Raw genomic sequence first — 24286 nt, forward strand, 5'->3', positions numbered from 1 at the left:
TTAATAAAATTCTCTCTCATCTCTCCTCTTGTTTTAATAAATCTAATTTTCAATTTTATTTTTATTTTTATTTTTATTTTTAAATTTTTATTTTCAACTTATTTTACTTATTAAATCTTTATACGTTTTCATAATATCAATTTTTGTTATTGTGATATTTTTTTTCTATATTCAATTAAAATTATACTATTTTTATTATATTTATAATTTTTTAAATGATAATTAAATTAGTTTAATTATATATATATATATATATATATATATATATAGTATATATATAAATATTTCTCTTGCATTGCAGGGGCTACTTAGACCGCCAAATAAATAAGTAAATAAGATTCCCCTTTAAAGAAAAAGTAATAAGTAGCTCAAAAAAAAGTAGTAATAAGATTAGTTTTTAACAATTACTAATAATGACCACGTGATTCTTCCACAAAAAAAGGTTGGAATTATTTGTAGGATAAAAGATTGGCACTTGTCTCTCCTCAAATTCTCTCCTTTCTTAAAATCACTGTTATCTAACAATCATTTGCAGTTAAATTGATTGAAGAGTGCAATTCTTATTTCTAAGAAATTAATTCATCCTAAGACGTGTTTATTGTTAGTTAATAAAATACTCCCTATGTCCCAAATCCCAATTAACTTATCAATATTCTTTTTTGGATACTAAATTGACCAATTTTCTTATGTAAAATAAATTAAAAAGATCTTTATGACTTTTTCACTTTATCAAACACACCAAACACTAATTTTTTAACTTTGATGTCAAAAAGAAATTGATCAACTTAAATGGGATAGATGGAGTAGAAAGTAAGTTGTGAACATGATGGAGAGTGTAGAAGTGCAATAATGTATACCACATGAATTGTGGCAGCAAACATTTTAGACCATTCAAAACCAGTATAAGCTAATACGAAAATTGTACGCACCAGTGGAAAAGGGTAAGTACTGTTTCGTTGATTTGACAATTCAGTATGTTTTTACTCGACATTGGCGGGCTTTTAACACTCAATTCAATTCCCAGCGGAAACCCTGTATCATTTATGGAATCTCAAACAAATTAAAATAACAATATCATTTAATAGTTCCATTTTTTTTTTGAAAGAACGAGGATAACTTTATTGCACACAAAGACATGGAACATGAAGATGACCCACCACAAAAAACAGAAGTTCATTCCAAACATGGTGTGTAGAAATAATCCTTGCAGCTTTTGCTAAACAGTCAGCAATAATATTAAAATCTCTCTTGACATGACGAACTTGAAAACCCGGGAGTGAACGCAGCAAACTCTTGCAGAAACAAGCAATATCACCGGTCTCCATGATGTTTCTCTCGCTTGATTGAATGATATCACAAGCTCGTTTACTATCTGATATCACCAGTTCCATTTTTTTTATTAATAAATGGATTATTGACCCTAAATATACAAACTTTGAACCAATTTTACAAACTTTGAAATTTATCAAAAAAAATACATAAACTCTATTACTCTAGCAATTTTACCACAATTTCAAATTACGCCCAAATTAGAACTAATATGAAATCTTAAAAATCCAATGTGGATAAACAACCAATTTAACAAACAATATCGTATAAATTGCACATTAAAACAAAAAACCATCATTTTATGAGGGCAAGTGAAAAAATATAAAACATTAGTATTTTATTTTTTTTGATAAATTATAATAAAGAAATTTAAAGACCGCGATGGAGGATTCGAACCCAAGACCTTAGGATTTCAGTTATAGCTCTACTTAGGATAAAGAAATAACCAAAAACATAAAGCAGTTACGCGCACAACTAAAAACCATAGATAAAAAGCAAGAACTAAAAACCATAGATAAAAAGCAAGAATGAACAAGATCAATCAAAGTCTGCCAAGACCCAAGATGTAACAAATACAACTATTATAACTCTGGCAATTCTAAGAACAAACGCAAAGGAATGATGAAGCAAAAAACAAGTGCAGAGATTATGTTGCCTGATGAGTTGCATAAAAATAACGAACTTGTCAAAATTTTAACGGAAAGGCGCATAAGCTTCTATTCCCTAGAGTGTCCCATCTATTAGAGCAAAGTACCTCTTGGCAGGGCCCAGCCAAGATGAAGCAAACTGCTTATCTTGGAGGAGGAGGTGGGGGCATGTTCGACTTTGCAAATCCAACCCATGCAACGATACCAACTGCAAGGATTATCCATCCAAATATGTCATACTTGAGATCACTACTTTTGCTCTTCTTTGTACTCTGCTGCTGTAGATAACAAAGGCATTTAGTTGTTAAACAAGCCTTAGCTATATGGAACCAAGTGGTTAAATATCAACAGACAAGAAATCCAAATATGACCAAAGCTAGTTAATCATCAGGTAATGTGTATGAAGTGATTAAGATGTTAATTTAACACCATAGGGAGGAGAAAGGTCAACTAAAACAATGAATTATGGAGGGGAAAACCTTCAAACTGGAAAAACACATGTCATAAATGAGCAAGTGCTGATTGTGTTAAAAGCAGAGACAGGATGGAGTTTCAATGGTGGCCAGTTTCAAGATCAGGAGACTTGAAGGTGGCAGATACCAGCAGCAATTGCTAGATAAATGAGGCATGTAGAAATAGGCTACATACGTAGTGATTTGCTAAGTCGAAAAAAGACATTTCTAACCCGCCAGAAATCTGCTGGAAAACATTCCAAAAACTGAGAATGAATGAGGACTGAGAATTTGTTTGAAGGAGGTCTCCACAAATCAAACAAAATGTAATTTGTAGCCAAGCTCGAGTCAGACTAACCAAAATTTAAGCCTAATAAAACAAAGAATATGCAATACACCTTAGTGCTGGTAGATGATGATGAAGGTCCGCCTGCCATAACCTGCTCACCCAGGCCATGCTTGTGGATCTCCACGTGTAACCCAGGCGCCTTAATACAACACATAGGATACATATAAGTCATTAGTTTACATCTAAAACAAATCATTTCATGTCACAATCACACCGGAATGCAATCTTTTTGCAAGAGTACTTCATAAATTGAGCATAAATGGCTGAATTATGACTCTTTATTTCATAGATAAATAGGGCATAGAAATACCACATGTCATACATATACATAAGAGAGTAGCAAAACCCATGACGACAATTAAATATATAAGGCTGTGAACTAGTGGTGAATAGACTAAAGATAAAACCACTGATTTGTATCTTCAGCCTCCCATGAAACATACAGAAATGCAAAAATTCTAACCAACATTTAAATCTGTCCTCGCAGTACTTGAAGCCCAACGATAAACGATGAACTTGATTAGACACCATATCAGCATAAGCCACAAGAATTACTATGTATTGGAGGATAAGTTCTGCGAAGGTATTTGCATAAGAAACAGTTCACATATACTCTGACACTAACATATCTATATTATCTTTGATGAAAAGAATGCAACTAAACATTTCATCTTATACCATATTGATAACTAAATGGCTCATTCACAATCAAGTGCAATATGATCTTCCACTCCAACGGTATTATAAACTAAAGACATAATCCTTAAAAGAATATCCAGGGTAGGAAAACCAATGTACAGTATGTACCTTGCTGGTTACTTCTAAGGATTTCTGATAAAGTTCATTTGTTGGTTCCTGCAAGACAATAACAAAATAAATAGCAGTTTATAAAGGGATCTGAGAGCATAACAAAAAAATCCTCGTTGACATATATACCAGTTCAACTGCTTGCTCAAAGTACTGAGCTGCTTTATCGAAGTAAACTTTAGCCTCCTCGAGCTCAGGAATCAGAAATGCACTAGATGTATATGCATTCCCAAGGCACCAGAGTGCGTCATGCTTTCTAGGGTCAACAACCAGTGCTTTTTCCAGCTTGTCAATAGCATCTACACAATAAAATAAGCAGCTGAGAGTTTGTTTCTCAATATAACCCTCCCAAACAACCCAAAACTACTCATCCTTTGTAGATACAGTTCAACACTATATACCCCTCCAACTGTTTCTTATACATTTTGAGAGTACTAACATAATTATTACAGTTTTAGCTTAAGTAATAAGGAATAGTTGCAATAAGTTCCTGGTCACAGCTCCTACAAAGTGCATAAACTAATGCAGCACAAAACAAGGAACAACAAAGAGTTGCTGCTCTTCTGTCATTTAAAATACTTACAAATCCAGACTCTATCAACTCTTGAATAATGTTTGGGAAAATAAGCACCTAAAAAGCTTATGAGCTGTAAAATCAAGCTCCAACAACTTTAAGCTCCCCAGAAAATAAGTTCCTCAATCCCTCCCCACTTATATTTTCATAATCTTATACATAAGAATCAATTTTTTAAATAGCTCTACAGCCTCTACTATGATTTGTTATCAGGCCCGGCCCTTCTTCATATGTGATGGGCAAAGGCCTAGGGCCCCCAAATTTGAGGGGCCCCAAATTTTAATAATAATTCCATTAAGTATACTTTCATAATTATTAATCTCAAATTAATTAAAAAGTTATTATTTGAAATTGATCCTAAAAATTTATTTTTTAAATTGTAAATTCTATAAATGTGTCATCTTTTTTTCTTTTTTGAAAGTCTACAAATCTGTTATCTTTAGAATAGAGTTTGTTAAAACTTCCTATTGCTTTTTAATATTTCTATTGCATATAAGATATTGTTAACAATATTGATTACTGTAGCTTCAGCAGAATAATTGTATGCATTAAAAATACTGAATGTTATTGAAATGATTTTACTTCTGAAAATGCTAGAAGATCTAAATTATTTCAATAACTATTGATTATTGTTTTTGGTTTATTGCACTGTATAGATTAACATTGTGTAGCCGCACAAATATGGAAGACGATTATGCCCTATCTCTAATTGACAATGAAAAACGAAGTTCTATTTCTTAAAGGGTCCATTTTTTTTATTTTCGCCTGAGGGCGGGCCGGCCCTGTTTGTTATTTCCAACATATATCCTTTCGATTTAATCTCTCTTCAATTCTCTCTCTCTAGCTCACATTTCTCTCTCTAGTTTATAAACTAAATTGTCTAAACACTTTAACAACTTATAATTTCTTAAAATATCTTATAAGTTGTTGGAGCTTATAACCTCTTTAGAATAAGCTTAGCCAAACACCCCTTAAATCAAACGTCTGATCACAGCTAACACAAAATGCAAGAGCAAACAATGAACCAATTTAGACCATAACACAGTAATTTCTACCTTGGACCATCTGCTTTGACTCCGGACCATTCTGAAACTGCGATAACTCCAACAACACACCTCCCCATTTTGTTAGATTCTGCAACAGAAGTCGAACTACAATAAAACAAATCCACCCTAAAAAAAATCACGAAGTCCAAAGACTAATTACACAATCAGAATGCCAGTAAACCATGATAACTGGCATCGGCTTCGGACAATCATTTCCATATCGAAAAACAACAAGCCTTGAAAAATCATTGACACATCAAAAAAGCTCAAATCAGCGAACAAGTACATTAAAAAAACACACACGCACACACACACAGTGCGTGAACGAGTGTATACTGACCTCGGCGTCATGAGGGTTTTTCGCGTAGATTGCTTCAGCGGTTCTGCGAGTGTGCTCGAAGAAAAGAAGGCGATCGAAATCGTTCGACATCTCCATATTTCTGGTCTACCGGTGCAAATTCTATTCACTTTTCTAAGGTTTCTTAATTTAATTCAGGGGAAAAAATCTCAAGGTGCAGTTAGGGCTTTTTCTGGTTTTATATGAGTTAGCCTATTCTTCGGGCTTTCAGACATTCGAATTCCAGCGAAATCGGGCCCAATATTTGGGGTTTCTAACTGTAAAAACTGTTCTAATGTTGGGCTTATGAATACATTTTATGGGCTATGTATATTTCGAAACTAATAAATTAAATAAAATAGGGTAAATGTCACTTTATGTCCCATCGTTTCACCGAATTATCGATTATTTTCCAATCTTTCGATAACATCTAATTAACACCCAACCTATCAACATTTTTCTAATTGTATCTCTTTAAAAAAATTCGGCGCCCGGAAGATGACGTGGAACACCGGAAACTATTACGTGGAATTATAAAAAATACTTGAAATTGCCAGCAATATAAATATTAAAAGAAAATAAAAAAAATACTTATGTGGCACTCTAAACATAATAACGGTGGTTTGAGGAAAAAATACCAAATCATAAATAAGAAATTCAAGAACTGTTGAAGGTGCTCGCCTCCAGTAGAATCCGAAATTGAAGAACTCTCTTCGGTGCTTGCCTCCAGTGAATCCGAAATTGAAGAACTCTCTTCCAGGTTTGCAGCTGCCCCCCTCTCCAAAAACTCTCTTTCAGATATTGATTGGATTCGACACAACAACTCAGCCACGTTGCTCGCCTCTCCAAGCTTGTCGTCGTGCCCTACATCGCCACCGGCGATCTCGTCCGCCACGAAATACACGTAATTTTAATTCAGAGTGTTTTTAAATGAGTTTTTATAGTTCATCGTCTTTGTCTTCCACAAGTTGAAATCTTAAAACCCTAGTTTCAGAAATTGAAAATCACTTGCCAAGAATGGAGGCTAAAAATCGAAAAAAAAAATCTATTGATTATTTACAGAACGACATACATTTTTGACATCTAAGCTAATCGATTCTCAAAAAGACTTAATAAATGAGAACAGATTCGAGCAAATTCGAAAAAATCAAGGGGGAAAAAAAAAAGCGACATTTGCAGCAATCGCCCAAAAATCAGAAGGAAAAAAAATGCAGACAATGAACGAAATATCAGAAAAATCAGCGACCTTATTTGCCGCAATCGCCGATTGCTTCGAATTTCATTTCATTTGGGTTCTTCAAATTTTACTGGGGTTCTGCAAGCTTTTAATAATGGTGATTGCTTCATTTGTGTTTTTCTCCAGACTTGAAGCAAATGGCGACCTTATTTGAGTTTTTTATTAGAGAAATAGCCTTCTTCAAGCTTTTTTCTTCATTTGCGTTTTTTTGTTTGAATTGCCACATAGGTATTAGGTTTTTTTTTTTTAAGTTTAATAATGTTGCCACGTCAGTTAATAATTCCACGTAATAGTTTCCGGCGTTCCACATCATCTGCCAGAAAATTTTAAAGGGACACAATAAATAAATGGTTATAGGTTGGGTATCAATTAGATATTATCGAAAGATTGGGACATAATCGATAATCGGCCAAACGATGGGACATAAAGTGACATTTACCCAATAAAATATAGAGGATTGTCTAATGAATAATTCTTTACACAACCCTCAAAATTTTCACTATAACCTCATATAATTTAAGAAAAAAAGAGTAATTTTACCATTATACCCTTATAACCTTTAATTTTAGTAATAAATAATACTCTCTTCGTCTCTTAAAAATATGGAGCAGAATGGGTGGTACGAGTTTTAAGAAATATTAGATGAGAGTATATTGTGAGTGAAAAATGAGTCTCAGTTTATATAGTGTTGGGGGTGAGCACTACAAGAAACTGGGCGATTAGCGCTAATTTCGATCACTGACGGATCAACGACGGCCGCCGTGTGTCGCTGTAAAAGTGGTCGATAAAAAAATTACTGACGAAATTTCGCATCCATCGTTAATTACAGACGGAAATACCGACGGACCGTCCGTAGGTAAGCACACGACGACGCAAGCGTCGTCTGAAATCAGCGACGGAAATAGCGATGGAAAATTCCGTCGGTATTAGCAACAGAAATGAATTCCGTCGCTATTTTTTTTTTTACGAAAAATAATAAAAATAATTTTTTTTTTATCAATCTAGCTTTATTCTCCACAAGTATTTTGGTATTTTTAATATATTTTGAACTTAATTGCATACGTTAAGACGAACTTCCCAGTGCGTCACCCATCTTAGTTGTGCTCTAATTCAAGAGCGCTTAACCTTGAAGTTCTTTTCGAGTGGTCACCAGTACAGAACACGCGTATTATTGATATAACTATCACCTATTAATTCATTTAAACTCTATTTTAATATACAATATCATTTATTCATAACCTTAGAATATGCCGAAGTCATATCTAAAATACAATCGAATTTAAAATAATAAAAAATATTAATATTATAGTTAGAAAATATATATATTATTGTTGAAAATAACAATAAATTTAAAATATTCTCAATAATTTAAAAATAAGAATAAATAAGAATATTAATTAAAAAATAATAAAAATATTTTTTTAAAAAATTAATACTCCCTCCGTCCCAGCTTTTAGTATCCAACTTTCCTTTTTTGGTCGTCCCACATATTGGTATCCATTTCTATTTTTAGTAAAAGTACGTGGAGCCCTTACTCCACTTTAATTATTTTAACTCTCACATAAAATGTGGGACCATTATTCCACTCACAACACACCAATCATTTTATTAAAATCCGTGCCGTTCTCAATTGGATACCAAAAGCCGGGACGGAGGGAAGTAATATTTACAGACGGAATTACCGACGGATTATTAATTAAAAAATAAAAAAATTAAAAAAAATCATATTTAGCTTTTTACGAAAAATAATAAATATATATATATTTTAAAAAATTAAAAAAATTAAAATAAATAAATAAATCATATTTAGCGACGGAATATTTTTTGTCGCTATTTTCGTCGGTAAATTAAAAAAAAATAATAATAATTCCGTCGGTTATCCGTTGGTAAAATTTTAAAAATATCTTCGTCGGAATTCTGCCGCTGTTCCGTCGGTGATTACCAACGGATTATTTTCCGTCGGTAATTCCGTCGGTGTCCGATATGTTTTTTTGTAGTGGAATCCGACAATTACGAAAGTAACGTCAGTCACGTCTGGATCGACGAACACTAGCAACCTGAAACCACGAGCAACGTTAAAGCCCTCCGATAAGCACCGGTGGAGGTGTTGATGGAAGGGCCTCCGATACTCAAGGCAATGAATTGATAATAACATACGTAAGTAACGTGATGAAATAAATAAATGACAAGGAAGAGATAATAATAAGTGTTATATCCGGAAGATCGGGATGTCCCGGTGGTCGGAGTTATAGCTAATGAGAGATGCGGAATAAGGAATGACGGATGTCTGGGCTAGCGGGGCCGACTACTAGTCAGGCGATCGAAACCCTAGAGTTTTTCGAGTGTGGATACGGAACGGAAGAGCGGGGAATGCAAGAGAAAAGAGAGTGAAAGATCGTGTGCGAGTGCAAGAGTGGATACGAGTGATTGTGGATATCGGATTTCATTAGTGAGTTAATATATATATATATATATACAAAACCGATCACCTACCCACCGTGGGCAAGCATAATGTGCCAACCACTGATGTGACAATTTTAATTTGGAAAGAGAATTAACATATCTTACCCTAATTAAAATTATCTTACTCTAATTAAGATTGTCACATCAATGGTAAGCACATTATGTATGCCCACGGTGGGTAGGTGATCGGTTCTGTATATATATATATATATGTGTGTGTGTGTGTGTGTGTGTGTGTGTGTGTGTGACAGACCTACGAGGAGGCGGCTAGTAGGGTTTTGCTGGAATACTCGTTGCAAGCCTATTAGTTCCGACATCTTAGAAAACGATCTCCCGTGATTTTCGTTTGACTTAGTCGCCAAGTAACTGCCGCGTTTTAAGATTTTATTTGACTGTCTCACATATCCTCCGTGTGTAGATTTGACTATGGTCTCATTTCATCAATTAAGATATGGGCCGCTTTATCATGTAAGTATGTTGGTCCACATAATTTTTGCTTATTGGACTTATACGAATTTTGTCCACTACATATAGTAGTATTATAATTATAATGGGTAATTAGTTTATTAATAAAAAATAGTGGTGAACTATGATTTTTTTGTTAATAAGTATGAAAAGAAAGGAATAAAAATAAAGGGATTATAGTGAGATACTCCATCCGCCCCCACAAATCTTGACACGTTTTCCTTTTTGGGCCGTCCCACGAATCTTGACACGTTTCCTTTTTTGGTAATAATTATTACCTTATCTCTCCTACTTTATCACATTTATTATATTCTCTCTCCTACTTTATCAATTTTATACTTTATTAATTACACAATTAAAACACTAATCTACAATTCCTTAATTCTCGTGCCGAACCCAAACATGTCAAGATTCACGGGACGGAGGGAGTAGTATTCAAAATAAGAAAATGTATATTTATATGAGACAATGCAAAATGATGAAATTTACATATTTACGAGAGGCAAATAGAGTAGTAAATTAATAAATTCCCAAAACAACAATCATGCATATAGCCTCCCATAAAGTTTATTAGAATAAGATCGATATAAGTTTAGATACAATGTGTGCAAAATATAAGTAATAAATATGCTAAATAATGATACAAATAGTTTAACATAATAATTTATTGTAATATTAAATAGATGAAAAATTAGAAGTTAGTTGGTAAGACGTTTCCCCTCCAACCAATAGGTCGGGGGTTCGAGTCACCTTAGGAGCTAGAGTGTGAGTGAGTTTTTTCCTTTCTTTGGTTGTAACAAATTACAAAAAAAAAAAAATTGTAAATTGTAGGAAATCAATTTTTTATACATATTTTTATTGTTGATGCTTGCAATACAACAAAATTTAAACTAATTTACCAACCTCTCTATTACAAAAACATAAAAATGAAATAAATAAATATAAGAGTAAAGGAAAAGGAAAAAAAGTGTTCGCCAGTGAAAAATGTTTGATTTATCTATTCATAAATTTTGGCACATGAATCATTAATCGTGGTAGGATTGGAGTGGGTCAATCAACTGTTTTTGCGGCACGGAAATCATACTTCATTTTCCACCTATATTTATTAGGGTTCGATAACAAACACAATATTAATATTTATAATAAAAAATAAATAAACTTCTAACATTATATTTTATGCAATTAATTCTTCAATATTTACAAATGGATAGGATTGTAAATGATCAGAGCTACTCGCAAGCTATTCAAAATTCAACTAAGAGAAAATTCATTTAGAGCTTCATTATATAGTAAACAAGTCGAGCTCGAGCCTGACAGCACTTGGTTCGTTGAGCTCGCAAAATGTTTGAATTTGATTGTTTCACAAAGATGTTTGCAAGCCTGTTCACAAACTTTCAGTCGAACATTCAATCGAATTGGTGCACGAGTCTTAAACGAGTCGAACTTGAGCTCGAGTAAAATAATAATTATGAAGTTCTTAAATTTTAACAAGTTCGAGTTCGGACATCATATATACCAACATCTAATGAACCGAGCTCAAGCTCGAATTCTATATTATCGAGCATGCACCTTGAGCTGAGCTCAAGCTAGGTGAGTGGGTGACGGGCCGAGCTCGATCAACAAGATAAAAGCTCGAATCGAGCTAGAGCAAAACTTGAACACCTGAATTTTTAAACGAGCCGAGCTCGAGCCTACTAGTATTGCGTTCGTTTTGGCTCTGTTGGGAACTTAGTGAAATATCATTGCCCTAGTTTTGATGATACCAAAATCGTTAAGTTTTCTTTGTATTAGACTAAAACCTTTCTAACTCAAGTGTTGGAGTTCTTTTTCTAGTTTAGTTTGTGTTCTGAAGACTGAAGACAGAAGAACTCAACTGATGACGCATTCAAAGGCAAAGTCAAATACTGATGTTTGACTAAACGCGTTTCTCAACTGAAGGGTCAGTTATGACTGATTCATCAATGTTGGCCACGTAGATTTAGCGGACTAATAATAAAGTCAAGTATCAGTTAAACTCCTTCCTCGGACTGATACTCCAGAAGTTTAAAAGGAAGCAACGCACTCCCAAGTACAGCCGCATTAAATGCAGAGATTTCAAGGATCGTCCTTTCTCTGCAGAGCATTCACTTTTGGTGATTACCTTTTCAGAGACGTCTTCTTTCCTGTACCAAAGTAGCCGTTTCTCACCAAACAAGGAACCTCGAATATTGAAGCCTCAGTTAAGTTCGAATTTCTCTCCAACGGATGAATTCTTGAAGACCATCTCCACCAACGGATCTATTAAAGACCTCTCCTATAAATAGAGCTCGAGGAACACTTCAATCTTCACCGATTAAAATACACAAGCTGAAACGCTGCCAAATTCGTTACTCAGCAAATCAAAGACTCCCAAAGTTTGAATCGAAGAAGAGAGTCCTAAAGCCAAAATCAGTTCACTACTGATTACATATATTCTCTTAGAACCTTAGGCAAATATTATATATCCAAAGCCTAAGTAACTGATTACATAGAGTCTGTTCTCTGTGATCTAGTTGGCAAGTTTTCGAACCTCCTTTCAACTGTCCGAAAAGAGTGTTTGAGCCGAGAGGAGTTCAGACCAGTGTTCTGACTCCGTGAGATCTTAGCAGTCGCAGAGTAGACATAGTTTGTCTCAGCGAGCTAAGAGTGAGCGAGAAATCCAACCCAGTGTGTTGGTACTAGAAATTTGATTTTCAGTTGTTAAGGTTTGCTGTGCACCCGTAAACACAATCTCAGAGTGTTTGTCAGTGTGATCAGCTGACCGTAGACGTAGGAATTGGATTCCAAACCACGTAAAAATCCTTTTGTCATTTATCGTTTTCAGTCTTTACTTTCTTATCTCTGCACAAACTCTTTGTTAACTGAAACTGATTAACTGCAAAGTGAAACTAAATCTTGACAACGTGTTTATTCACAAAGGCTATTTCAATAGTAAAGTTTTCTGCTGCCAGTGTTATTTGTCTGACTGATTTATCCTTGGATAGTCAGGAGGATTTATAACACTCCTCTATTTTGTAAACTTGACTGAAGCCTATCGCATATCAGTTAAAGTCTTGGACTTAACTGACATCTCTTTACTGCAGAGTGATTCAGTATCAGTCATCAACCTTTGGAATCAAAATTTTCCTTAACTCTTTCATTGTCAAAAGGTTGTTGTTGGTTTGTTTTTGTAAAAATAACCTATAGGTGTACTCCCCCCCCATACACCTATTCCAGACTTTCCGATACCTAACAGGCTCGTTTCAACCCTACAAATGGAGGTAAATAAGTCCCTTCATCTAACAATCGTTAACTTCTCATTAACCAAAATGACTTATTTGCCCTAGTATATGTAAGTTAGGAACCTATTTAGTTTTCGATATAAACTTTACGAGTGTTTTTGCTAAGGAGTTATTGTTTTGGTACTTACGTATGTTTGTAAATTTGTGATTAAGTAGTTATTTATATAATGAATTATTTTAAATTATTTTTTAATATAAAATTTAAATTAATTAAATCTGATTTATTTTATTCAAAAACACCCCGCCCCCCCCAAAAAAAACTCGTCTTCATCCCCCCCAAATGCCATACCACAAAACCCTCTGTTGCCACCACCGATCTTCACCCACACAACTCCCCGTCCCTACCCCCCGTCCCCCCCCAAAAAAAATCCCCATAATATATAGTGAGAAAAAGGAAACCTTCTCCAAAATAAGGGGTGCAATTAGTTTTGTTAATTAATATTTTAAATTGGCTAAATTTTGCAAAATAAGGGAAATGACTTAAGCTCGGCCGGTTGGACAGCCCAAAAAGGAATACGACTTAAGCTCGGTGGGACACATGGAGTACATTTTATCGTTAGAACTAAAAAAAAACTGCATTAACATGTAATTAAAGTTATTGCAGAGGCCGCGAAATTAGTTGCACTCGAGAAAAATGAGAAACCAAATGAAATATTCGCTTACTCCAAGATTTGAATCCAGGTATGCAGTCATCCATCAAGATGATGCATCCATCGTATATCTTCATGGCTAAAGAACTGAGAATGGTTGTCTATTCTAACTTTACTATGTGTATTTATATAATTCAAAATCTATATATTATATAAAAGAGCAGTATGACAACTACTTTTTCCCATCAAAATTTCTATCTCGTCACTTTTCTTTTTTTGTTTTGATTCTTTTATAAAAATCATCAACTTTGATTAATAAAAAGATATTTAATATGGATGCTAAATTAAAGATAACGAAAAGATCTTTAATTTGATATAAAAATTATAAAAAATAAATTTCAAACGAATAAGTTATTATCAATTAAAGTTACAATTTTTTTTTTCTCTCTCATCTTTTATCTCTCCTTTCTCTTTTCTAATTTATTTTAATTATACGGATCTTTCTTCTTCATTCATTTGTCATATTTTCTATTTATTTTTGTATTATAACAATTTAATGCAACTAAAAGATGAAACTTATATTTATTCATTTTAGAACTCTTTAGGTTAAACATATTTTTGTTAAGTGAATTTTATATTAATATAAATTTATATATATATATATATATATATTAAAATAGATTTTCAAATACGTTTTAGATTTATTAACTTTTCAGTATGTTTTTATATGGATTTTTATATTTATTTATATTAATATATTTGTTATTATTATTTCTTAATTGAATTTAATATTAGATTGACAATTACTTATCTATTAAGCAAAAAAAATGATTAATTTGAAAATCATTAATAAAATATAAAATAAAAGTAAATTAAAGGGTTTAATTTTGTAGTAGCATGTCTATTCAAATTTACTTAAATCATATACTCCACATTTTATTTTTGAAAAATGAATTACACGTTCAACCCTTTATTTTTTCTGTTAACCCATTGATAAAAAAATATTTGTCAGTAAAATACACAAATAAAAGTTTTGATGCATATAAAAATAATTGTTGTCATGTTTATTCAATTACATGGCATGTATGCACTTATGACTCACCGATCAAATCAGTTTTCAGATTTTTTTTTTTTTATTAAAATCAAAACCCCAACTAAAATAATGCAACATCATTATTCAATCTTATAAAATTAAACTTAATAAATTGACCATTTTTATTATATAGTAAACGAATCCTATCTTTTCGTAAAATCAATTCTTTGGATGTTGTATATGAATTTTATTTTAGAATTTGTATTTAAATAAAATGACCACATAAATATGATTAAATATGCAGTCCAAAAATATACTACTCCATTAAACTATATGCAAACAAATAGTTTTGAACATCTTAGAATATTTTATGATATATAATGATACTCATTATCATTTACACTTACTTTTGACGGTGAATTTATATATTTATACAAATTATCAATGAAATCAATTAATTGGTAATTGAAAATACAAAATTAAAAATTTATATATTTTCGAATTCATGTTTTTTATTGAAATTTTATCTTGGATAATTTCAATTTTTTATTTAGATTTGTATTTACATTTATTTATATTTGAATTATATATATTTAATATGCATATTTATTTACTTAAAATATCGTTCAGTTTCGATATTGATCGTGCATCGCACGAATGGGCGTGTGCTAATTTTCATATAAATAAGAATGAAAAATATGAGATACCATATAGGATAGAAGATTGAATTATTTCTAATTTTTTGTATAGGTTCTTCAGTCGGTGATGACCATTAAAATTCGATGTGAGATTCAATTTTTTTTTTTAAATATAAGAATTAAAAGTGCACAAAATAAGAATTTTAAGATAAATATAAATAGATGATGTAGGAGATGCCACACATGACCCAAATAAAAGGGGGTCATACTTATTTGCTGATGAGTAAATCATGCATCAGCACTGATCATTTATTTAATTTTTTATTTTACGAACAAATTAAATAAATAAAGTCACGGGAAACAAAAAATAGACGATCAAAGCTGAAAGATTCTTGGAATTAATAATATTTCGCGAAACAATCAGAGCTGATAGTGTTGGAGAAACCAAAGAACATGTTAGAGGTGACAAGGAAAAGGTTTAAACGTAGTTAACCAGGGCCGAATAAAGCGACACTTAACAAAGAAGTGAGAACTCGAGAAAGGGCAAGTAGAAGCAACTAAATTCAGAAGCGAATAACAAAGACCCCGACAATAAGAAGTCAGCCTTGGCAAAGTATTTGACAAAAGGCTGTTAGATAGCTGTTAACAATATCTGCAACGATAATGATAATGAGTTGAACGTCACCATGCAGTGTACGTGAGTTTGAGAAGTTTACCATATTGCCCTTGTGTATCTCTCTATAATTAGCTAGTTTGTATCATTTGTAAGATTCGCACTATTTTTAATATTCATTCCGTCCACAAAGAGTGTGTGGTGGAATGGTGGGCACGGATTTTAATAAAAAAGTTAAAAAATATGATTTTAGTGTTAAATGATAGTATTGAGTCCATCAAATTGTAAAAGTAAATGGTGGGTATTTTGTATATATTGAGCGTAAATGAGGTTTAAAGTATAAAAGAGGTTTCTAAAAAAGGAAAATACGCAATCTTTGTGGATGAACGAAAATAGTAATAAACACACAATATTTGTGGACGGAGGAAATACAAAAAATTTATTCGGTTGCTCTCGTGTTCTTCAAGTATTTTACGTTTTCTAGAAGATGAACGATACCCAGGTTTCTTTCTACACTAATCCCTTAGAACTTTAGTAGATAGTTGTTATTTGTTTTTATCACTTATTATATATGATATGATAATCAATTATACATTATCGTTTCCACATTGTGAACGGTGCAAGTTTTAAGAAAATGATAGATAGTAGTTGATAATAGTGGGTATTGGTGTGAGTGGAGTTTGTGTCTCATTATAAATATGTGGAGGAAAATAAAGTGTTGTGTGGACCCCACTGCTATAAATAGAAGTGAAAATGATATTGTGGATGAACCAAAATGCAAAAGTGGAAACAATGTCGTAGACAGAGAAAGTATTGAATAAGTGTACAAATTATGCTTAGTGCAACAACATATTTATAAAATAATTAAAGATATTATATGAAATTAAGAAGATATAAATTAATAATTTTTTTAAAAAAGAAATATAATATGAATTAAAATGCATAAATATGATCAAGTAGCAAAAACGCATGACGTTTATAAATTGGGGCATATAATTTCATAGTATAATTGTAACAAATAAAGTCCCCTATCTAAGGGAGAGTTAACAACTGTTGGCCGAGAGAATTTGCCACAATTTGTAAATTTTAGAGATTGGATTACATAAAACATAACGTTAATAATTTATTTACTTTTTGCTGTACATGTTGCTTTATTATCATAATTATTGTAAATTTTGTCTCATTTTCATATTTCAATTTAGCTCAAGGCTCATCAACTGGCAACTGCCACTTGTCTAGTTGACGCCCGCTTATAATTTCCGTTTCAATTTTAGTTTTAGTTTTAGCTCGTGAAAAATTTAATTTTGAATTTTTGGAATGTGAAGATCCAACGGCTGCCGACGTGCTCAGATTTGATCAATAGCTTAGTTTACAGTTTACTACATCAAGTGCTTTGCCCACTCGCAGTCACAGCGCGTTTTATACCAGTCATCGATTCAAAATATTTAAATAGCCAAAATTAAATGAGAGATGTCTTGAGTGTAATCTTAAATTAATTTAAAATAAAATTTCAATTTTTTACGTGTTGAGATCTTTTAAGTTTGGAACTTGGAAGGCTTAATCTTCTACATAAATTTGTACCCAATTAAACTGACATTTTAGAAAGATCAAGTATCTATGTAATTAATCTTAGAAATACTAAATAAAATTTACGAATAAGTCAAATTAATTTGGACGGTGTCAATTCGACTTATTAACAATTAGTTTATTAGAGCTATACGCACACATTTATATTAAATGGAAATATTTCAAACAACACAACTTTATAACAATTGATACACTCTATGTCCACTTTAATTTATTGCTACACTACATACCCAACAATATTACTAAAATATATTTATTATTTAAACAAAACAAATTATGTCAATTCAAAATTTTCAAATACAATAAAAGTACATTTACGATTCTGTCACTAACCCAACTAACACAAACATAAATGATTGTGGAGCAAAAACTTTAAAAGTGAAAATTTTAATATGCTAATGAAGAAATAGGCGGAAACTTAAATAGCCGAAAACTCTATAATGTGATGAGGAAATAGGCGAAAACTTGTGGAGCAGGAACTTCAAAGATGAAAACCATTGAAAACATTTACACTCACATGTATGCATTACTATATGACAAAAGAAGATGAATCATAGTACCAATCATAACTTCAATCATAATGATTGTCTCCTATGCCACAACCAATTCATCTATTTCAAGAAATAAATATTGAAAAAATCAAGATTATTATAAAGTGTAACAAAATAGAAAATAGATATTTATAGTACACAATTTTAAAAACTTGTGTATTAAAGAAAATATCCCTTCTGTATTAAAATACATCTCCTTAAGTGGCTCAAGTCTTATCAACTTACCCACGATCCATCGTCAATTAATGACTTTTTATATCACAACATACAATAAATATGTATCAATTTGCGGTAATTTATAAGCTATGTGAGGAAATTGCTCCAATAATTAAATTACGAGCGATTTATCAACAAAAAAATATGAATAAAATAAAACTAATATAGATTTTTAAATAATATTGTCCTACATATATTTATCTATGAGTTACATACAATTAATTGGACATTGAACTTATCAGATTTCTTTCAAATTTTAATGAGAAATAACAAGTTTTTTTTTATCACAATAATTGACATTTTTTTAATAATAGTATCACATTTATTAAGTTTTAACAAATTGATGTACAATATATTTCAACATTTTTTTGATAATATTAAAAGAACAAATTCTAAATAAGAAAATCTATATTGAACGCCGAAATGATGTAAAAATATGCACACAGTGATGTCACATTAAAAACAATCTATCATATAAATCTTTTTTTATGTTCAAAATTTGGGTATAGTAATATTATGAGTGAATTTTGAAAATAACCACTTTTATATAGTAAAAATAAATTTTACCCACTAATATAAAAACTTAAAAAAAATACCCACATTTACCATTTTACCCTTACATATAAAATTTTACAAATACCCATTGTTCACTGGTTGTGAATTCAACTCGAATTCAAGTGTTGGTTGTGAATTCGCGTGAATTCACAACCCACACTATTTCAAGTTGTGAATTCACAACCGATAAAACTTGAATTCACAACCAACATTTTTTCAAGTTGTAAATTCACAACCAATAAACTTGAATTCACAATCAACACTATTTCAATTGTGAATTCACAACCAACGCCGATAATTCAGTTGTGAATTCATAAACTTGGTTGTGAATTCAAGAACATTTATACAAAATTGCGCGATTTTCATCAATTTCTTCGTTACTTATATTTTTTTCCGATTAAATTCAAATTGAATTCAACTTTTCCTCAAATTTCTCTTCTAAATGGCATACTTTCTTAAAGTAAGTGAATAAGAACAATCCTCAAAATCTAGAATCCCTAAATCATTCTCAATCCCCAAAATCTAGCCGAAGCGAGGCGGCGATGCAGATCCGGGGCGGCGCAGCGCTGAGGCGGCAGCGTGGTGAAGGACGGGGCTTGATGAAGAGGTGCTTCATCGAGACTCTGGTCGGAATCCTGCTGCCAGAGAAAGATTTCGTCCCCTGCAGCTTCCTGTTGAGAGCGGCGCGCGTGGCCGGCGTTGTGGGAGCGGAGGCCGGGTGCCGCGAGAAGATCGAGAGGTGCGTTTCCCGGCAGCTGGATGAGGCGCCGTCCTTCAATGATAACTTCAGGAGGTTGAAGAGAGGGAGAAGGTCATGGACGTCGATCGCGGAGAGAGATAGAGGTGCGCTGAAGAGAGGAAGATGAGAGAGAGAAAGAGAGAGAGAGAGAGAGAGAGAGAGCGTGCAGAGAGAGAGAGAAGAGAGAGAGATAAAAAAAATGAGAGAATGAGAGGAGGCTAGGGTTTGCCCATTTATATAGAAGGGTAATTTAGTCCTTTAACACAAAAGTGGGTATTTTTTATGTTTTTATTTGAGTGGGTAAAATTTATTTTTACTATATAAAAGTGGGTACTCTTATATATTAACACTAATATTATTGTTATTTTTTTGAAACATTGTGCACCAAATTATCAAAAATTTAATAAGCATGTCAATATTGAAAAAAGAATCAAACATCATACTAATAAAATTTGGTATTTTCCCAATTTTAATAGCAGTATAGCACAAACGCAAGTTTAAAGCACCAAAATTCTAGAGCGTAGTGTGCGTGTGTTGGCCAAGCGGTAAGGGGTTAATGCCTAAGGCCAAAATTCTTGGATTCGAGTTTTCTTTGACGCGGCCTTTTAATTTCTTTATTTAATATTATAAATTTATCAAAAAAAAAAGATTCTAGAGCGTGAAAGCACGCGATCGTAGGCGTGGGAAAGCAGAAAATCGCCATCCAAAACACTAGTAATACTCGCGTAAATAAATAAAGAAGCAAAGGGTATTTCCGACATAATCGATATAAATAGAAATAGAAAATTCTATATCATTGTTCTCCCTCTTTGTCGCATAATCCGGTAATTCATTGTCGAGGCTAAAACCAATCAAAGGTGCGTGCTTTCATTTTGATTTCAAATCTGTTGATCCCCAAATTTAGGGCTTTTTTCTAATTGATTCCATCCATTAATTTTATCGGTTCAAATCTAAAGTACGTCATAAGATTTTAGTTCTATTTTTCATGTTTACTAAAATTGTGTAGCAGATACTCTGTGGATAAAGAAATGGTGTATTTTTGACTTGTTATGATTATCATTAGCAATTTTGTAGCTTAGTATGATATCAATTGCACCAGCATTGTAAGAAGTTGCTTAAAATTCCCCTATGATTATTGTTTGATTTGTTTCACTGTTGGTCAACTCTGAACAAACAGGTATAGTTTGAGAATTTAAGATAATACTGAAAATTTTACCTTTTCATTCTTATGTTAAGTGAACTTTGGTCCTGGAAATGTGTTTATCGGAAGAGAGTGAGATAATGTATTGGAAATTTTGTGAAATCTTGTAATTTGTAAGTTTTTGTTGTGTATAATTTAGAGGTGAAAATTTTCCATTTTCTGGTTTCTATTTTGATTTTATTGCGAAACTGGTTAAAATTTGTTATTACTGTTATGTCTATCGAAGTTTACCTGTTTGAAATCCATATTGAGCCTGGACCTTATAGTATGGATCATACTCCACTATAACTGTAACTGTAAAAGTGTACTCTCACTTGACACTTTGGGTGATGAAAGTTCAAAGGAGGAATGAGGTTCTTGTTTAATGTGATCCATTCTTAAATTTCAGAACTAACATTTCATTATATTGTCGTGTGCCCTTTCATCATTGCTATAGCTTCTTCAGGCTGGGCGTCAATCTATGTTTGCTGATTGGGTTATCTTTTGGAGAATAATTTGACTACATTCTATATAAACACTTTATAGGTTTTCCATCATGGAGCATAGCTTTTGGCAGCTGGGCGACGAGCTGCGAGGACAGTCTAAAGTCTCCAAGGATCAATAATGGTTGGTGGCGGCTTCAAGATTGGCCGAGCAGACAAGGTCAAAGCCTAAGCGAAGGATCAATCTAGATCTCTCGAAGACTGCTACTGAATTCAGGCCCAGGGGTACTTCTGGTTTTCAGGAAGATAACAAGTTTTGAGAGTTTCAATTTCAACATGTTAAACATGGAGCCAAGGCTGAACGAGAACGTGACCAAAACTTCCTTTAGCAATGACATCTACAATATGAATGCTGTTTATCAAAATCCCAACATCAGCTCTATGGGGAACATCTCTGGAAGCAAATATAACAATATCAACCCCATGAAGGAGTCTAACAACGGCCACATCAACAACCATAATACCAAGGACGATGCCATTAATTCCAATGGTGCAGCTGACAAAAGGTTTAAGATATTGCTTGCTGCCGAGACGCTCCCTAGGAATGAAGTGCTCGGTGGATATATCTTTGTCTGCAATAACGATACAATGTAGGAGGATCTGAAGCGACAACTGTTTGGTAACTAATGATATTTTTAGCGAATTGGTATCCTGTTTGCATGAAACTACTACTGTATGGCTTGCGTTGAAGAAAAAAAATATGTTTTTTGTGCCAACTCCGATTGCTTTATATGTGTGTGTGTATTCAGCCTTTTGCCAGTATAGACCCTTATATTTGTGCATATTTTGTAGGTTTGCCTCCCAGGTATAGGGATTCTGTGAGGGCAATAACACCTGGTTTACCTTTATTTCTCTACAACTACACCACTCACCAGTTGCACGGTATCTTTGAGGTATGTTCGATTTATGTCAATCTCACATGGAATTACTTTCATGTACTTTAGTCAACAAGAATTATGCATCAAGCTAGGCCTAATTTATTACTCATTATTCCTGGTATTGAGGCTTTACGGGCTTTTTCCAAACCGTGCTACACTTGTTATAATGATGGGAGCATATCAAATGTATTCATGCCTATATGGTTTTTGTTGCATCATATGGTGCCTTGTCTTTGCCAACTTTTCTTGAACATTAAGTGACTAATTTGCCTGTACAGGCAACGGCGTTTGGAGGTTCCAACATAGATCCTACTGCTTGGGAAGATAAAAAGTGCAGAGGTCAATCAAGGTTCCCTGCTCAGGTACAATGATGTCGCCATTTACTTCGATATCTTGTTGATAAGCTTGTATATATGGATTGCAACTCTTACTGACTGGGCTACCACCTCATCTGTGACTTTCAACTAGGTGAGAGTTCGTGCTAAGAAACCCTGCAACCCTCTGGATGAAGATGCTTTCAGGCCCGTCTTGCATCACTATGACGGCCCTAAGTTTTGCCTGGAGCTCTCTGTAACTGAGGTTAGTTCCAATCTTTATCATTCGAAGCAACAACTTTGCTGTATATTCTGTTACGATATTTGAGCTGATGTGTTAAACTTCATCGGTTATTACAGACCTTGGACTTGCTAGATCTCTGCGAACAAGCTGGCGCATAAAATGCAGTTGCTTACATGATTCAGACCAGCATAAATAAATTGTAGTAATGTGTGTAGATGCCGTGGTTTGTGTTATGCATTGCGTGCGTGAGCGCAAGCTTGAGGAGGCGAATCTAGTCAAGTCGAGTATTGTCGAGAGTAGAATCGGCTTTGTCTGTGGCCAAATAAATGTAGTGTTTGTTTTGTGAAGATGCAAGTAGATTCAGTATCACTTGCCCTTGTAATATTTACAGAGGTCTATATGTAAGAAGAAAGGAGGTTGCACTAATGGCCGCCTATATATATTTTAGAATATGATAAATGTGTTCCTATCTCGTGCTAAATGGCTTCGTATGATTGAAGTTTTGATAAAAGGTTGGGTTAGTGGTCAATTAACATAAATTTTCATTCATTTGTAATTTTAACATGATTTTTGAAATGATATTATCATATTTTAATTTATTGTTTTTGGTTGCCAAACATGTAGAGAACAAATAAATAAACTTAATCCAATATATTAAGCACTTATGCGATGCCGGCTTCAGTAGGTTTTAAAATTCGTGGTTATGAAAAGAACATAATATTGATGCATATTTCACAAGAGTGTGTTTAATATTTGTGGTCCATATTCCTACTTCTTAATTGTTGAACAAATAGATAAATTGCGCAGCATCGCATATAGTTTAGAGAGTGCTATGTAGAAGATTTTTTTTTTCCTCTCTTATTTGGATGAGCCAATTAATAACGAGTTTAATAAATTACATTAACACGAATTTTGTTAATTTTATATATTAAGCAGTTGTTGGGTTTGAATTGTAATTGATAAACTTAATCAAATGTTTGATTTGATGGTTATACTCTAATAATCCAACTAAATAATTATTTATCATTCCGAATTATTTAATTATTTTATAATTTCATCGATCTTATTTATCTCATCTACCCACTGACGGATCGAGAGAGGGGCGGTGGGGATATAGCAATATCCCTAATTTTTTTAGTAGCATTATACTCACTCCCTCCTAAAAAAAATAGGCCTAAAAGAAATGGGACACTACTAATGGGATGTCTCATTAGTAGTGTCTCATTCCCTTTATGGCAATATTATCTCTCTTTATACCTACTATAATATTTTCTTGTCTTTTAGTTGTTGAGAGTTTAAACAATCCTACTCTTTATTGAGTTCGATTTTAATGTTAAAGACTAGTATTTAATTTTTATGCCTATTTTAATTGTTGTGTTTTTTTTTAACATATTCATTCTCGTTTTTTTTATGCCTATTTTAATGTTAAAGACTATTTAATTTTTATTTTATTGTACAATTGTAGAGAAATCAATTGATTAGTTGGCACTAATATATAAAAATAAAATTTACTTTAATTTGTTAAAATATAAATATAAAAATTATTATCCACACATATATTATGTGTGGTTTAAAAAAATTAATAGAGGGTGCACACCAAATATAAAAATAAACTTCATTAAATAAAATAAAACTTAAAA

The 24286-nt window shown here is 32.7% G+C and overlaps 2 protein-coding genes across 7 annotated transcripts; one reads left to right on the forward strand and one right to left on the reverse strand.

Moving 5' to 3' along the window:
- Window positions 1-932: 932 nt before the first annotated feature.
- LOC131016054 (mitochondrial import receptor subunit TOM20) lies at window positions 933-5818 on the reverse strand. 6 transcript variants are annotated; one of them, XM_057944608.1, is made up of 7 exons: window positions 5545-5735; window positions 5214-5292; window positions 3714-3883; window positions 3585-3632; window positions 2827-2916; window positions 2084-2251; window positions 933-1032 (listed from the first exon to the last, which is right to left on the reverse strand). In XM_057944608.1, the coding sequence occupies exons 1-6, from the start codon at window positions 5638-5640 to the stop codon at window positions 2120-2122; spliced, it is 615 nt and encodes a 204-aa protein (XP_057800591.1). In that variant the 5' UTR covers window positions 5641-5735; the 3' UTR covers window positions 933-1032; window positions 2084-2119. The 6 variants fall into 6 exon arrangements, with proteins under 6 accessions (XP_057800591.1, XP_057800587.1, XP_057800586.1 ...); XM_057944604.1 differs by having other exon boundaries at window positions 2084-2254; window positions 5545-5732; XM_057944603.1 differs by lacking the exon at window positions 933-1032 and adding an exon at window positions 1059-1372 and having other exon boundaries at window positions 2084-2254; window positions 5545-5818.
- Window positions 5819-21263: 15445 nt separating this feature from the next.
- On the forward strand, window positions 21264-23127 carry LOC131016055 (B2 protein). Its single transcript, XM_057944610.1, is given in 6 exon segments — window positions 21264-21464; window positions 21466-21829; window positions 22003-22103; window positions 22367-22450; window positions 22557-22667; window positions 22763-23127. Coding segments are annotated over 6 exon segments (903 nt in total). The 3' UTR covers window positions 22805-23127.
- The last annotated feature ends 1159 nt before the right edge of the window (window positions 23128-24286 follow it).

Source organism: Salvia miltiorrhiza, chromosome 3 (assembly GCF_028751815.1).
Source record: "Salvia miltiorrhiza cultivar Shanhuang (shh) chromosome 3, IMPLAD_Smil_shh, whole genome shotgun sequence".
NCBI classification, from domain to species: Eukaryota; Viridiplantae; Streptophyta; class Magnoliopsida; order Lamiales; family Lamiaceae; genus Salvia; species Salvia miltiorrhiza.

Excerpts from the sequence above, each read along its gene's own strand:
- LOC131016054 (XM_057944604.1), bottom strand. The coding sequence starts at position 5,640 with ATGGAGATGTCGAACGATTTCGATCGCCTTCTTTTCTTCGAGCACACT. Across the intron at positions 3,633-3,713 it reads TTGAGCAAGCAGTTGAACTG|GAACCAACAAATGAACTTTA; the intron begins GTATATATGTCA and ends ATTGTCTTGCAG. Across the intron at positions 2,255-2,826 it reads CATCATCTACCAGCACTAAG|CAGCAGAGTACAAAGAAGAG; the intron begins GTGTATTGCATA and ends TGTTATCTACAG.